Raw genomic sequence first — 13616 nt, forward strand, 5'->3', positions numbered from 1 at the left:
CTCTCGCGACGTGGGCAGTCAATATCAGTTCTAGTTGTAGTTAGGGTTGCCATCTAAAACAGTTACAGTTATACCTATTGTCCTTATAAATAATAGTGCGATAACGGGACTATTCCCTACCTCTTTCCATAGATGCCAGTAAAAACTCAACCAGTAAAGACCAAATAACAAACCGGGGATATTTAAACATTGGAGTCGCAACGAAATTAATCAGAAACGATAAGAAACAATTGGGTTACCGCTATATTAATTACCACCAATTTGCACAACTGTAAAGAAAAGACTCTAAATGTATAAATTATGTTTGTCTTATAAACTAAGTTTTATAGAGTCGCCAATAACATCGTGCCTACCCTGATTGCATTTATTAGTGGCTAAACAAACTTGATGCACCACAAGATTTGCATGCATTGCCGCCATATGATTCTTCATATTAAATTGTATTACATTCATACTTTATTTTAGGTGTCGTTATGGGATATAGCAAGAAGCTGGTAAAAAAACTTTGCGAACGTTCGGTTAGGTATCTAAAGGCTGATTTTTCAATCGTACATCTTCTAACTGAAGAAGTTAGACACATTGACAGTTTTAGTATGGAAAACATGTCAAAATGACAAAATTATTCTTCAGTTAAAAAATATCAGACGATTGAAAAATTTGCCCTAAAGAAGGTCAGTTAAATGTTTTCACTAACGCATATTTTTTAAATAATTTTCTTATGTATAGCCTGACCAGGAACATAAAAACCCTGGCATAGAGGCGCTTCAATTGCATTTGATAGTGCAACACTGTGTACAGTCGTACATGTGTTGAATTAATAGGCTAAATTTATGTATCGGGATTCAGGATTACGGGCTAATTTGATATTTTCATAAATTAACGAAAAATATTATTAAAGGTAACCTGGTTTAAATAAATTAAATGAAACCATCAATCGAGCTAGTAGGATTTATTATAATATTCATCAATAATCAAATTCAGAACTTGAATATTCAACTGCAATGTCTGCTCATGAACGCTTCAAACTCGGTACTTCTTTCCCAATTCCATAAAATTCAAAACTTAGAAAGTGACAAAAAACTTTAAAATAGGTAGTTGAAACAGACTACAGCTAATTTTCATAGTGGACTGTACTATACGATAAACATGTCAGTCAATTTGACAACCTTTGTCGGAAACATTATTCAATGAAAATATTGTCCGAACCCTTAGTATTTCTCTTTGACAAATACATTAACACATCGTGAACCACTTTTCTTTCACGACTATAAAAATATTTTAGCAATTTAATTCACAAAATCAATTGCACACTTTAAAATAAAGTTTGTTTACACTTTGACAACAATAGACTGACATGCAAGGTGACATGTCAATGAAGTTTTCAGTTACTGTTGCCATTAAAAAAAATTAGTACCATTAGTTTTCCGCAACATGGCGAGGGTTTTTATGTTCCTGGTCAGGCTACAAACCTTGTTTGGTTTGACGATTATAAACACAAAAAAAAAGATTATCCAAAAAAGTGAATAGGCAATTGACTGGTATTTTCAAGAATTGCTATATTAAGTTGTGAGCCGACTTTAGATCTCTCCCATCTTTTTATAGATCAAATTGGAATCGAAGGGCTGCTAACACACTCCCATTAACAACAAATTACAAAAGGCAAAAAGTAGAAACCGACGCCGACAAAAAAATGGCACCGACAATGCTTCAAATTCGCTTGTAGATCTTCATTCTATTGTAGGGAATTCTGTTGCATGTTTTACAAACTTATTGTCTCTATCAATGTCCTTGTCATCGTTCTTATTCCTATAGATGTTTGGTTGATTTTTGTATTTTGCCAGATGCAAATGCATTTTAGTAAGACCGTAGTCTCCCATCTGTCGGTCCGTTTGATGTGTTGCAATTACAGGTTTACTACTATCGTAAATAAGGGGAACGGGACGCAGGTAAGCCCTATTGTAGTGGTTTTTTACTTCCCGGGGTCGGGAACCGAAATTAGTTATTAAATTGAGAAGGAAATGTATCGCTGACATTCGAAGGGAGTCTAACAAATCAACTCTGTGACAGGGATGAGTACTTCTTTATAAAGATTTGATGTATGGTTGATATACAAATATTGGTTTTGTAATTTTATATCCAATTAAAAAACCGGACCCAAAATGCACCCTTGAATGACTCCCTTATTCACAGTCAATAAAAGGAATTGATTTAAATGATAATTGTGACTGAAATAAAAAACCTCAGTTGTTTAATAAAATGTGAACCAAATTTTAATCAGAACAAAGTGATTAGTAAAAGTTTAACGCGAATCTTATCTACGAACCCATATAAATCCTTTTAGCGCGTTCGTAATAACTGTAAGTACACAAATCAAGTGAGATTAATTATAATTTATGAGGTCGCTTAAACGCTCACTTACGTTTGGAATCTCAATCCTGATTTCCTCAATAAATAACGTTTTATATACATTTACGGCAACATCAATTTATTTAAACCCCGTCATTCGATCAAGCAAATCAATTTCAAAATAAGTGTTAATATTTTTGCGCATTAACATCATGAGACGACGACATAAGCTTACAATTGATGGTTCTCAGAAGAAAATGATTTTTAAAATGTGACCGTACCATGTGTTTTCGCAACTAGTCTGCCGATGATGGGTGCAGAGTAGTTTGATCGCGTTGTGGGCTCCGAGCGACGAAATCGGCGAAGTGGTCGCTACAGTGGTAAGGGCTTTGAAGGATGAATTCATGCAGCGCTGTGTTGCATTTACACGCCCTCCAAGAGACCCTTCCCCTTACGGCGAATCCTATGGAATACTTACCAGCGGCTTAAAGCAAGCCAGTCTGGTTTCGCTTCCCATGCGCGCAGGTCGTAAGTGCGCCGCTCGCCTAAACGCCGACTATCCCAAATATTTTTTTCGAATCGGAAAAAGAGTACAACCTTTTTAAATAATTCCTCTATTGAAATTTCGCTGGCCGTCATCAGTTTTGTTTTTAATATTCTGTGATCCGACGACGTGAACTCTACAGAAAGTTTGTTTTAAAAGTTTTGTTTTTTCGTATTTATTTCGATTTGCACTTTAGAAATGTTTTTGTGATTACATTGTTATGTTGTTCGGTTTTGTGGTTATTGTTTGGTGTTTGGTTTTTGTTGTAATTTGAGTTTCGGACGGAAAAGTTTGGAGTACAAGTTTTGCGGTGGTCTTGTGTTTTTGAGGAAACGCTAAAAAGTGCATCTTTTAGTGACTTGTATTGGTTTTGGAACAATATGATGCTATTTTGGAAAGTGCTGTGTTCTCTGCTGCTGCTAGTGCAAGCCGTCTTCGGAAACTGGTGGTGAGTTTAAATAATTTTTAAGTTTAACTATCTTCTAAGTTATAAGCCGGTTTCCACTACCTGAAGAAAGTGTTTTTAGAGCTTATGCTCTTCTCTTTACGGATAAATGGATTTACTTTATTTTATTATTTTGCACATCTTTGATTCTATTAAGATATTTTGAATGCCAAAAATGATTATAAATTCAATATTAACGAATTTATTTTAAAGTTTTGTCAGCGGTGAATAATTTGCTTTTTTGCTTATTAACGGATATTAAAATTATATGAAAAGATATTTTAAACTGTCTTAAAATTATTGGGAACGTTTATCTAAACAGTTATTCGGTTTGATTGATCATAAATAATTCTATAGGATTAACATTTCTTTGAGTTACAGAACGAATTAACTTATCAGTTTGTAGTATGACAAAATAATTCTACCGGTTGATAAAAATACTAAGGAGGCCGTGTGTCATACGTTTTAAGTAATTTATAAGTTCAAAGTCGGCAATAACTTTGAAAGAGATACTGAAATCTTAAACACTGATTTAAATAACAAAGAAAAAAATTTAAGTAATGCTAAAACGAATGACTCAGATGAGATAACACGATAATAATATGAAATCACCCAGCAAAATCTTGTTCCCAACAGACTAATCAAAACAAACGACTGTGTCAATACAAAAAACGCTGTTCCTTTTTTAATTAAAGCTAATAGAAGTAGGTACGGGCTGAGTTCGTTGACACTAGAACTAGATTACGTTAATGTCAAATACTTTTAGCGTCATCCACAGAAGCGTGCTCTTGCGCACGGTGACAGTAAAATGGCAGATATTGCAAAAGCGAATGCCAATAAAAGCATAACTGACACCAATAAGTTTAAGGGACAAAATAAATTTAATGCAAATGCTATTTCAAATACTGATTATGTTAATAATTGCAGCTAAAATCCATCTATACAATCAAATAGCTTAACTTTAAATTAAAATTGACATGAACGGTACAAGTTAGAATGTAGGTGACCATCAATAATGTAATGCAAACGATTAATATATAAAATACGGTGTCCGGAAGTACGGATCAATAATTTCTATTGAAAGGGGACTGGTCTAAAACTTCCATAAAACGTGAAACGGAAACATAAACAACCAAATGAAATAGTAAAATTATGACTGAAGTAGGTAATACTACCGCAATAACGATAGTAGATGATAGACAACAAATTAAAACAGGTACATTTATTAGTGTTCTAAATTAAGTTAGCAAAGTGAAAGTTAAACTCGGTGATAATAAGTTGTAAACATAAATCAGTAAGCTTATTACATTCATTGATTTTAGGGAGAAAACATAATATTAGGAGTATGATTGTGCTCATTTAATTTTGTCCAAGCAATCTTTAAAAAACCTTTTTGTTTGATGGAAAATCTACTAGAAAACCCTTCTTCAGGAAATAAAATTGATTTAAACTATGTAGACTAGATAGAAAATACCTATTCTAAGAAAATTGTTCATAAGATTATGAATAAAATGATATTTGCAACTCTTATAAAATTACTATAAACTTAACAACAATTAAGTATATTAGTTACCTACATAAAATATTCAGATTTAGTAAGTTGAATCGCCATCAGAGAAAATATTATTTTTTGGTAATATTTTTACACGCTCTTTGTCCTTTCTGTAATATTGAGGATCCAATCTGTAAATCACAGTACATTATCTGTAACCAATCTTACTGCGCGATGATCTAAGATCTAACTTGATGACGCGACCCGTCACCACCACCACATAAACCCAAGCACCGTCATTCGTCACTACCAACTAAAACAATGCTACCCAAATATAATGCACAACTAAAAATAGTGTGTAACATAAATATTCTTGTTTACATTCGAATTTTTTCAACATTGCTGTTTGACATGTGGTCTAAAGTTTGGAGCGCTAAAGAAAATCAGTTGAGAACATAAATCAAACGGGCACGGCGAGGTGTAGTGTAAAGATTCGTTGAAAGCGCGAAATGTTGCTGAAGCGACGAAAGTCGGATTGGAAAGCACGGTGATGATTAATGATAAGGTGATAACATCATGTTAATAATACAATTGAAATAAACTTCTGATTAGATAAAGATCACGTTCATTGATGTCTTTTGCCAGACTGTCATACCGCACAAAGTAATTATTGTCGCTTTTGTAAAATTGGGTGGAAACATACCATGGTGTTTATGTTGACCTAACCAACATTAGGGTCATTATAATGGCATTTAGTCAGGGCTACATTTATACCCAAATAATTAGGTAAACTGGACCGCAAACAAAAAGGGTCGCGGTCGGTTAGAATCTTTTGTTATCTTCAAAAGTACCTGAATAAGATAATGTCTAACAAAATAAAGACATGTTGAATTGATCTAAATTCTCACCAATAACGTGTCAAGGTGTACATTGCACTGACTCTACTAAAATATCTATCCCAAGGATCTGTCCGATTAATTTTAAGTGTAAGTTTTGTCTTGATCTTTTCACTTACAAACCGAGCGGTATTGTTACAGCAGTTATATAGGGTTGCTAGTGTAGTGACCCTCTACATATTGTAGAGTTTACCGGGAATTTTAGGTAGGATATGCAGACTTGAGCGTTATTAATAGAAGTAATCCAACAGATTGGATTGAATTATGCATAAGGAATCTTAAGAAGCTGCCATTTAGACCGATATCTACTAGATAGAACTGTTTTTTGAAATTTGTAGAGCTGTTTTTGCAAATATTTAAGTAACAATATCATTGTGTAGCTGATAAACACAAAAGCTTAATTGTACTATAGATTCAAGCAGCAGAACGCTTTTTAACATGGTGTGCATAAATCAGTTTTTTGCCTAAAATCGAGCAAAACTTGTCATACATACAGACTACAGTGTGTTGTTGTTGTGCATCTTTTTCTTAAGTGGTTATTAATCGTTTGATTTTCATCTGTCATCCACTTTTCACTATTAGTCCAGTAGAATTAAACACAAAAATGAATTAAATCGGAAATAATTCCTACAAAAGATTTTATTGCTTTAATGGCTTCATTGGTTGCCCATTAAGACTCTCCTAGGTTTTCGACTTTGACGGAGTTGTGCTTAAGTGGTGGGGGCCCCCGAAAGGGGCGCTTTTTCGGTTTTCCGGTTATACCGCGTAAAGGACTTACCCTATCGAAAAATGGTCTTCCTGACGGTTGAAGGGCATTTAATCCTGCATTAAATAAGACCAAATTCATATGTTTTGGACAAACCGTTCTCGTGCAAATGTTCGGCAAAGTAGAAAATACGTGTATAATTAATGACCCTCTCCACGTCCAATAGCTCGTCTCCCGTAGGCTCCAAAGCCTTGTAAAGGGTCGCCTTAACCAGTGTAACCCTATCAAGGCTTACGAGCTGGATGCGCCTATCCTTGTTCGTCCCAGCCGTTCCTTAACTGCGGTTGCTGCACCTCTTCCTAGCACTCACCTGAACGACTCTGTGTTACCTACTGTGGCTGCCCCTCTTCCTTGTATCCTCCTGCACAACTACGTTGCCTAGCCGTATGCCTGGTCTAAGGTTCGACGCCAAAAATCAACAACAACAAGTTCATATTAAAACGCTGAAGAGTTTTTTGTTTGTTTGTTTGAACGCGCTAATCTCAAGAATTACTAGTTTGATTGAAATAATTATTTTTGTGTTGAATAGTTCATAAATTGAGGAAGGCTATAGGATATATACAATCACTCTACGACTAATAGAGGCGAAACAGTAAAGAAAAATGTTGCAAGCACGGAAAATAGTATTTAAACTATTTTCACGCGTACGAAGTTGATTTTGTGGCGTCGAACCTTGGACCAGGCATATGGCTAAGCAATGCAATCGTACAGGAAGAGGGGCAGCCACATTAGGTAACACAGAGTCGTTCAGGAGAGTGCCAGGAAGAGGTGCAGCAACAGCAGTTAAGGAACGGCTGGGACGAACAAGGGTAAGCGAATCCAACTCGTGAGCCTTGACAGGGATACGCTGGTTAAGGCGACCCTTTACAAGGCTTTGGAGCCTACGGGAGACGAGCTATTGGACGTGGAGAGGGTCATTAATTATACACGTATTTTCTACTTTGCCGAACATTTGCACGAGAACGGTTTGTCCAAAACATATGAATTTGGTCTTATTTAATGCAGGATTAAATGCCCTTCAACCGTCAGGAAGACCATTTTTCGATAGGGTAAGTCCTTTACGCGGTATAACCGGAAAACCGAAAAAGCGCCCCTTTCGGGGGCCCCCACCACTTAAGCACAACTCCGTCAAAGTCGAAAACCTAGGAGAGTCTTAATGGGCAACCAATGAAGCCATTAAAGCAATAAAATCTTTTGTAGGAATTATTTCCGATTTAAAAGCTAATTCTACTGGCCTATATAGAGTTAAGCTTCGAACTCTACTAAAGTGTTTTAAATAATCTTGTTGCGGGTCCAATGTCAGTTTAAATTTTCTTGAGGCCAATCTTAACTAATTGGGTTTCATAGTATGGATGATTAACACTACAGTACACGCGCCCCTTTTTTTTACACCAATACACGCGCGGCCTACTCTGGTAAGCCAATTTAAAATCACTGTTAATCAGTTTGTAAGCAATTTATGAATAAAATTACTATTTATAGCCTGACCAGGAACATAAAAACCCTCGCCATGTTGCGGAAAACTAATGGTACTAATTTCTTTTAATGGCAACAGTAACTGAAAACTTCATTGACATGTCACCTTGCATGTCAGTCTATTGTTGTCAAAGTGTAAACAAACTTTATTTTAAATGTGTGCAATTGATTTCGTGAATTAAATTGCTAAAATATTTTTATAGTCGTGAAAGAAAAGTGGTTCACGATGTGTTAATGTATTTGTCGAAGAGAAATACTAAGGGTTCGGACAATATTTTCATTGAATAATGTTTCCGACAAAGGTTGTCAAATTGACTGACATGTTTATCGTATGGTACAGTCCACTATGAAAATTAGCTGTAGTCTGTTTCAACTACCTATTTTAAAGTTTTTTGTCACTTTCTAAGTTTTGAATTTTATGGAATTGGGAAAGAAGTACCGAGTTTGAAGCGTTCATGAGCAGACATTGCAGTTGAATATTCAAGTTCTGAATTTGATTATTGATGAATAATAAAATAAATCCTACTAGCTCGATTGATGGTTTCATTTAATTTATTTAAACCAGGTTATCTTTAATAATATTTTTCGTTAATTTATGAAAATATCAAATTAGCCCGTAATCCTGAATCCTGATACATAAATTTAGCCTATTAATTTAACACATGTACGACTGTACTCAGTGTTGCACTATCAAATGCAATTGAAGCGCCTCTGTGCCAGGGTTTTTATGTTCCTGGTCAGGCTATACATAATAAAAGTGTTTATTATAGTTCTTTTATAATCAAAGTTTATCTAAATAACTATTTGGGATCAAACAGAAAAATATTTACTGGAAAAATAGGATTTATTTTTTATCTGTCATAGTATTCAACACTTTCTACTGCCTGGTACACGTGGTAAATCCATTTGTTGCTAGTCTTCCATAATTTTTTTGATGAGTGATTTCGGGCTTTTGACTAGACCCGCAGTTTTGACGACCAATTTTAGAAAAGTGCGCAGGCGCTAGCAACCCAAGCTTTACTGGCTTTTGACAAATTTAGTAAACGAGGCTTTCCTGGAATGCCAGCTCTCTGGCGCAAGTTTTTAAAAAGTTATAGCGTAAAATGTTAACCTGGTCTACTATAGTACGCCGCGCGTGTACTCTAGTGTTAAGCTATACAGTTTGGCTACAAAAGGTAGCAATGGTGAGAGTATTCTCTATACTTCTTCATTTTCCTGGTCATCAAGCTTGGCTCATCACATTGGCTACAGAAATAACAATGGTCTGAGTATTTCTATATGATGATAATGATTGCGACTACTTCAATTTCGATGGCGACTACTTCGACTCCTAACTTTTAATTTGACTCCTAATTTAAATACTTCTTCCTTGACTTAAGCTTGGCCAGAACCTACCTGTGTGGTCCCCTCCAGCTATCCATTAGATATCTCTGGCACTATTTATTTTGGTATTGTCCAGTAAATTCCGTATGGTAGCCCTAATCCCGCTTTGATCTGCGGCCGATTTCCGCGGCGTCCGCGCATGGCAGTAAAATGTATTTATACCTCGGCTAGAACGCGCAAAATAACTTTCACCGCCTTTTGTTACCTTTTGTAAACAGTCGGTTAAACGGAGGTCGCTAACAAAGTTCAATTGCCAATAAAAATTGAAAAGCAATCGGCCACCTGGTTTACTTTGTTGATTGGTCTTAGGTATAGGTCCAGTCTCTATTCTATTTTATTCTCTACCAAAAAGTCACTATGTACAGAACAGTCACTATGAACAGACTCTGTACTACAGATGACTGTGGCATCTTAAATATGGTTGTATTAGGGGCGATTTTGGAACAAAAATGTATAGCCTGATGTGTTGTCTGTACAAAAATATTGTTGGCGTATAGAAATTCACTTTTAAAAAACATTTAATATTGCTATAAATAATACATTTTCCATCATCTGAAAGTTAAAACAATCATTAGATTTCATTATCAACTGCTTTCGCTGATAAATAAGTTTCCATCTTTAAAATCTAATTAATTACTAAACATGAAGTAAGTAGGTAAAGAAAGATGTCTTTCTTATAAGTTTAATACTAGCACATCTCTTTAAATTACTGACTGACCATAAGAACCAATAAGCCCAACTTATTGTTGTTGATGCCGTTTCAGTTTAAACTAAAACTAGTTACCTAGGCTTATTCTCTTCTTTAATCACTTCAAATTGCACTATACCACAGAATAAGTAATAGTACCAAGGTATACTATTTCAATAACCAAATGACTCCTATGAAAGGTTAGTAATAATAGTTTACGACTAGAAAGTCAGCAAAAACGATCCCATTCGGTTCTAACATAAACTGAAAAACTAAAGTTGTACGAGTAAGTACGATCCACAGAACTTCAGACTATAATTTTTTGTTGCAAAATAACACTTATTGCAACTACATAAGATGCACAGTGTCCATTGCACACTTGATGCACCATCGTTTCTGCTAGCCTCTGCCCGCGGTTTTATATGGGTCGATCTGTCACGGAACTCACGGAAGACCAACGTAATATGAATAAACACACTAACTATAGTTCCAAAATACTGGACTGTCCTGTCGATGACATTGACAGTGGGGCGCCACCGTCAATACCGGATCGCTGGTTCAGATTTTTGCCATGTTGGAAACCATATAGTTGAACGATGGTAGCGCCCCCCTGTCATTGAGTTTGGTGGGACAGTTCAGCGTGGGTCATCTATACTCGTATTCTGTCTACCTACTATTAGAGGCCGGTCGATCTATTCTCATAAATAAAACACTGGATACTCATCTTTCACATTATATTGCCTTACGAGTATTTTAATTACAATTCATCACTTAGCACAAAAGCGCGCGGAGTCGTCTCCGCGCGTCCCTCTATTCTGACGTTTGATGCTAGCGTGACATTGACAATACGTTAATGTCACTATGACAGCAGCTCATTGGCTATAACGATACCGCTATTTTAACGTTTTAGATTTTTCATAATTAACACTACACTGTTTGTTGCCTATCCAAGATAACTAATTTATGAAATGATGGGTTATTCATATTGCTCTTTATTTTTTTCAGTCAAAAAGTTTTCTTTTTAAAGTCAAATCTATCTTTCCTTCCTTATTAATAACTAGCTTTCCGATCGCGACTTCGCCTGCGTGGAATTTTTTCTGTCACAGAAAATCTTTATCGCGCGCGTCCCTGTTTCAAAACCGGGATAAAAACTATCCTATGCCCTTTCCCGGGACTCAAACTATCTCTATGCCAAATTTCATCAAAATCGGTTCAGTGGTTTAGGCGTGAAAGTGAGACAGACAGACAGACAGAGTTACTTTCGCATTTATAATATTAGTATAGAAGACTAGTATAGATTTTCAACAGAAGATATCCATCATTGGATAAGGCATGGTTTCCAACAAAGCGGAATAGAGAGGAGTTTTGTTTGAGTAATTAACCAATCAGATTTCGTTATTTTCATATCTCCAATATCCTCCCGGTTTCCACCAAAGCAAAGAGGATCAAGGATTGCTATTACATTATTGTTTTTGTACTTTTGTTTTATTAGTTGTCAAATAAATAATTTTTCTTTCTTTCTTTCTATTTCGACCGGTCCCGCACTATACCTACGTGTCTCAGAAAATCTATAGTACCTAAACGAAATAGAGTCTGACAGATCGCTACTTAAATTCGAAGGTCATTCGGTGTCTGATGTCTTTATGACATGTGTGATGTTTGAAGACTTTCTCGAACAAAATGAAGTGTCAATGACATCTCTAAAATCTAATTACCAACATTTGCTCGTCCGAAATTATCGAGAGTACGGTTTTATGGGGCCATAATGTTAAATTGCATTTCGCCTTATTAAGATTTTATTGTTTAATAATGTTCGTTTTTTTTGTCTGATCGGCTCTTTGGAATTGGTGTGTGACCATCTATACGTAAAGTACTACACTACACTACACTACACTATCTCCAACTATACGTAAAGTATTTTATACTTTAAGTTAACGTATCAAATAAAGTTGGGCTAGAAGATGTTTGGTAACGACAGATAGCTTGTTAAAATATAATTTCAAATGTTGTTATTTTTCTTTCAATTCATTGTCATTTGGTCGGATTTCTATGACAAGAACGCATGTTTTGTTTACTCAAATAATTTGATGATGCCTTTTGAGTCTTTTTTAATAGGAACAATATACCATATTCTCTAATTATGAAGACAGAATTATAGAGTCTGACAATATCAGATATTGAGAGAAAAGGTTCATAGCCGCGGGGTTCCGGTGAAGTAAAATAGGAACCCCCAACTCAATACTCAATCGTTTATTGCTCTTTCCCTAGATGTTGTAAAAGACTACTAAAGAATTAATAATATGTGAACATCAGGCCTCCCAAACCCACGTAGCCAGTGTGGGGAGAAAAGACCAAATCCTCCTCTTCCTCTTGCTGAGTTAGAGAGGGTGGTGACGCATGAGGATCAAATGACCCGATGATGAAGTTCATACCCTTTGCCCCATGTGGCGTTTTCCAAGCAGAAACTGTGGCGCTGCCATGATGAAAAAATCTAGACTTCCCACATTGCAAATATCAAATTAACTAAAAGCAGGCACGTCTCATTAAAATTTCATGAATCGGCTCTTGTCAAGTACCAAAAATACCCCATATTTAACCATTCTGTTACAAGGCAAGTGAGCAGATGGGAATATTCGAGCCATTAACATCAAACGGAGCGAAACGGAATCATTTTACCGGGAAGTTTATTTTGTCCTGTTTGACAATTATACTCGGAACTTTGTACTTTTGCTTTTGGATGTGTGGGAGTTCTCCTTTAAGTACTAAGATTTATACTTTCCTGTGCAAAATATGACCAATAGGTATGTCTTCTTCTTCTCTGTGTACTGGTAGGAGTGTGACTTGATAAAGGAAGGGAACTAAATAGTAATGATCCTACTAATCCTACTAATATTATAAATGTGAAAGTTTGTATGGATGTCTGGATGTTTGTTACCCTTTCACGCAAAAACTGCTGAACGGATTTTGATGAAACTTTACAGTATTATCATCTGTTCTATTTACTGTGGTAATATTGTTTATAACCCAGAATAACATGTAGGCTATAATTTATGACGATCTGTGACAAACTAAATTTTACGCGGGTGAAGCCGCGGACAAAAGCTAGTATGAAATAATCTCTTTATTCATAAAAGGGTTTAAATACTTTATGATTTGGTATTGAAAAGCTTATTATTGTTCTTTATCATTTACAATTTTAATTTAATAAGGCTGAGTTGCACCATCTTATATACTTTAGCTTTGACAAACGTCAAATATCTGTCAAACTCCATACAAAAAAACACTAGTTATTGCTAAAGTTACCGTCAAAGTAAATTGGTGCAACTCCGCCTAAGATGAGGATGAAGTTCTCCTATTGACTTTTTAAAGTTCTTTTTTCGACTGCCAGCTTTACGTACTGTACATTAAATGTTAGTTTTTTGTTTTTTGATTATCATCCTCATTTATTACAACTTTGTTTGTATTTGTTTTAATTTCCATTATAGAACCTTTGTCACCGACGGTACCGAACCTCCGACCGCGTCTAAAATATGGTCTCTATCTAATAACATAGATAACGAATAGATACTTGTGTCCCATC

At 35.5% G+C, this 13616-nt stretch overlaps 1 protein-coding gene across 1 annotated transcript in view; it reads left to right on the forward strand.

The window, feature by feature from the left end:
- The first annotated feature begins 2859 nt into the window (after positions 1 to 2859).
- Positions 2860 to 13616, forward strand: part of LOC114364898 (protein Wnt-1) — a 95411-nt gene continuing 84654 nt past the window's right edge. Inside the window, exon 1 of the mRNA XM_028321258.1 lies at positions 2860 to 3338. Within this exon, the coding sequence (XP_028177059.1) occupies positions 3271 to 3338 (68 nt within the window). The 5' untranslated portion in view covers positions 2860 to 3270. The remainder of the gene's footprint in view (positions 3339 to 13616) is intronic.

Source organism: Ostrinia furnacalis, unplaced genomic scaffold (genome assembly GCF_004193835.3).
Source record: "Ostrinia furnacalis isolate ACB-3 unplaced genomic scaffold, ASM419383v2 OfSCF0440, whole genome shotgun sequence".
Classification (NCBI taxonomy): domain Eukaryota; kingdom Metazoa; phylum Arthropoda; class Insecta; order Lepidoptera; family Crambidae; genus Ostrinia; species Ostrinia furnacalis.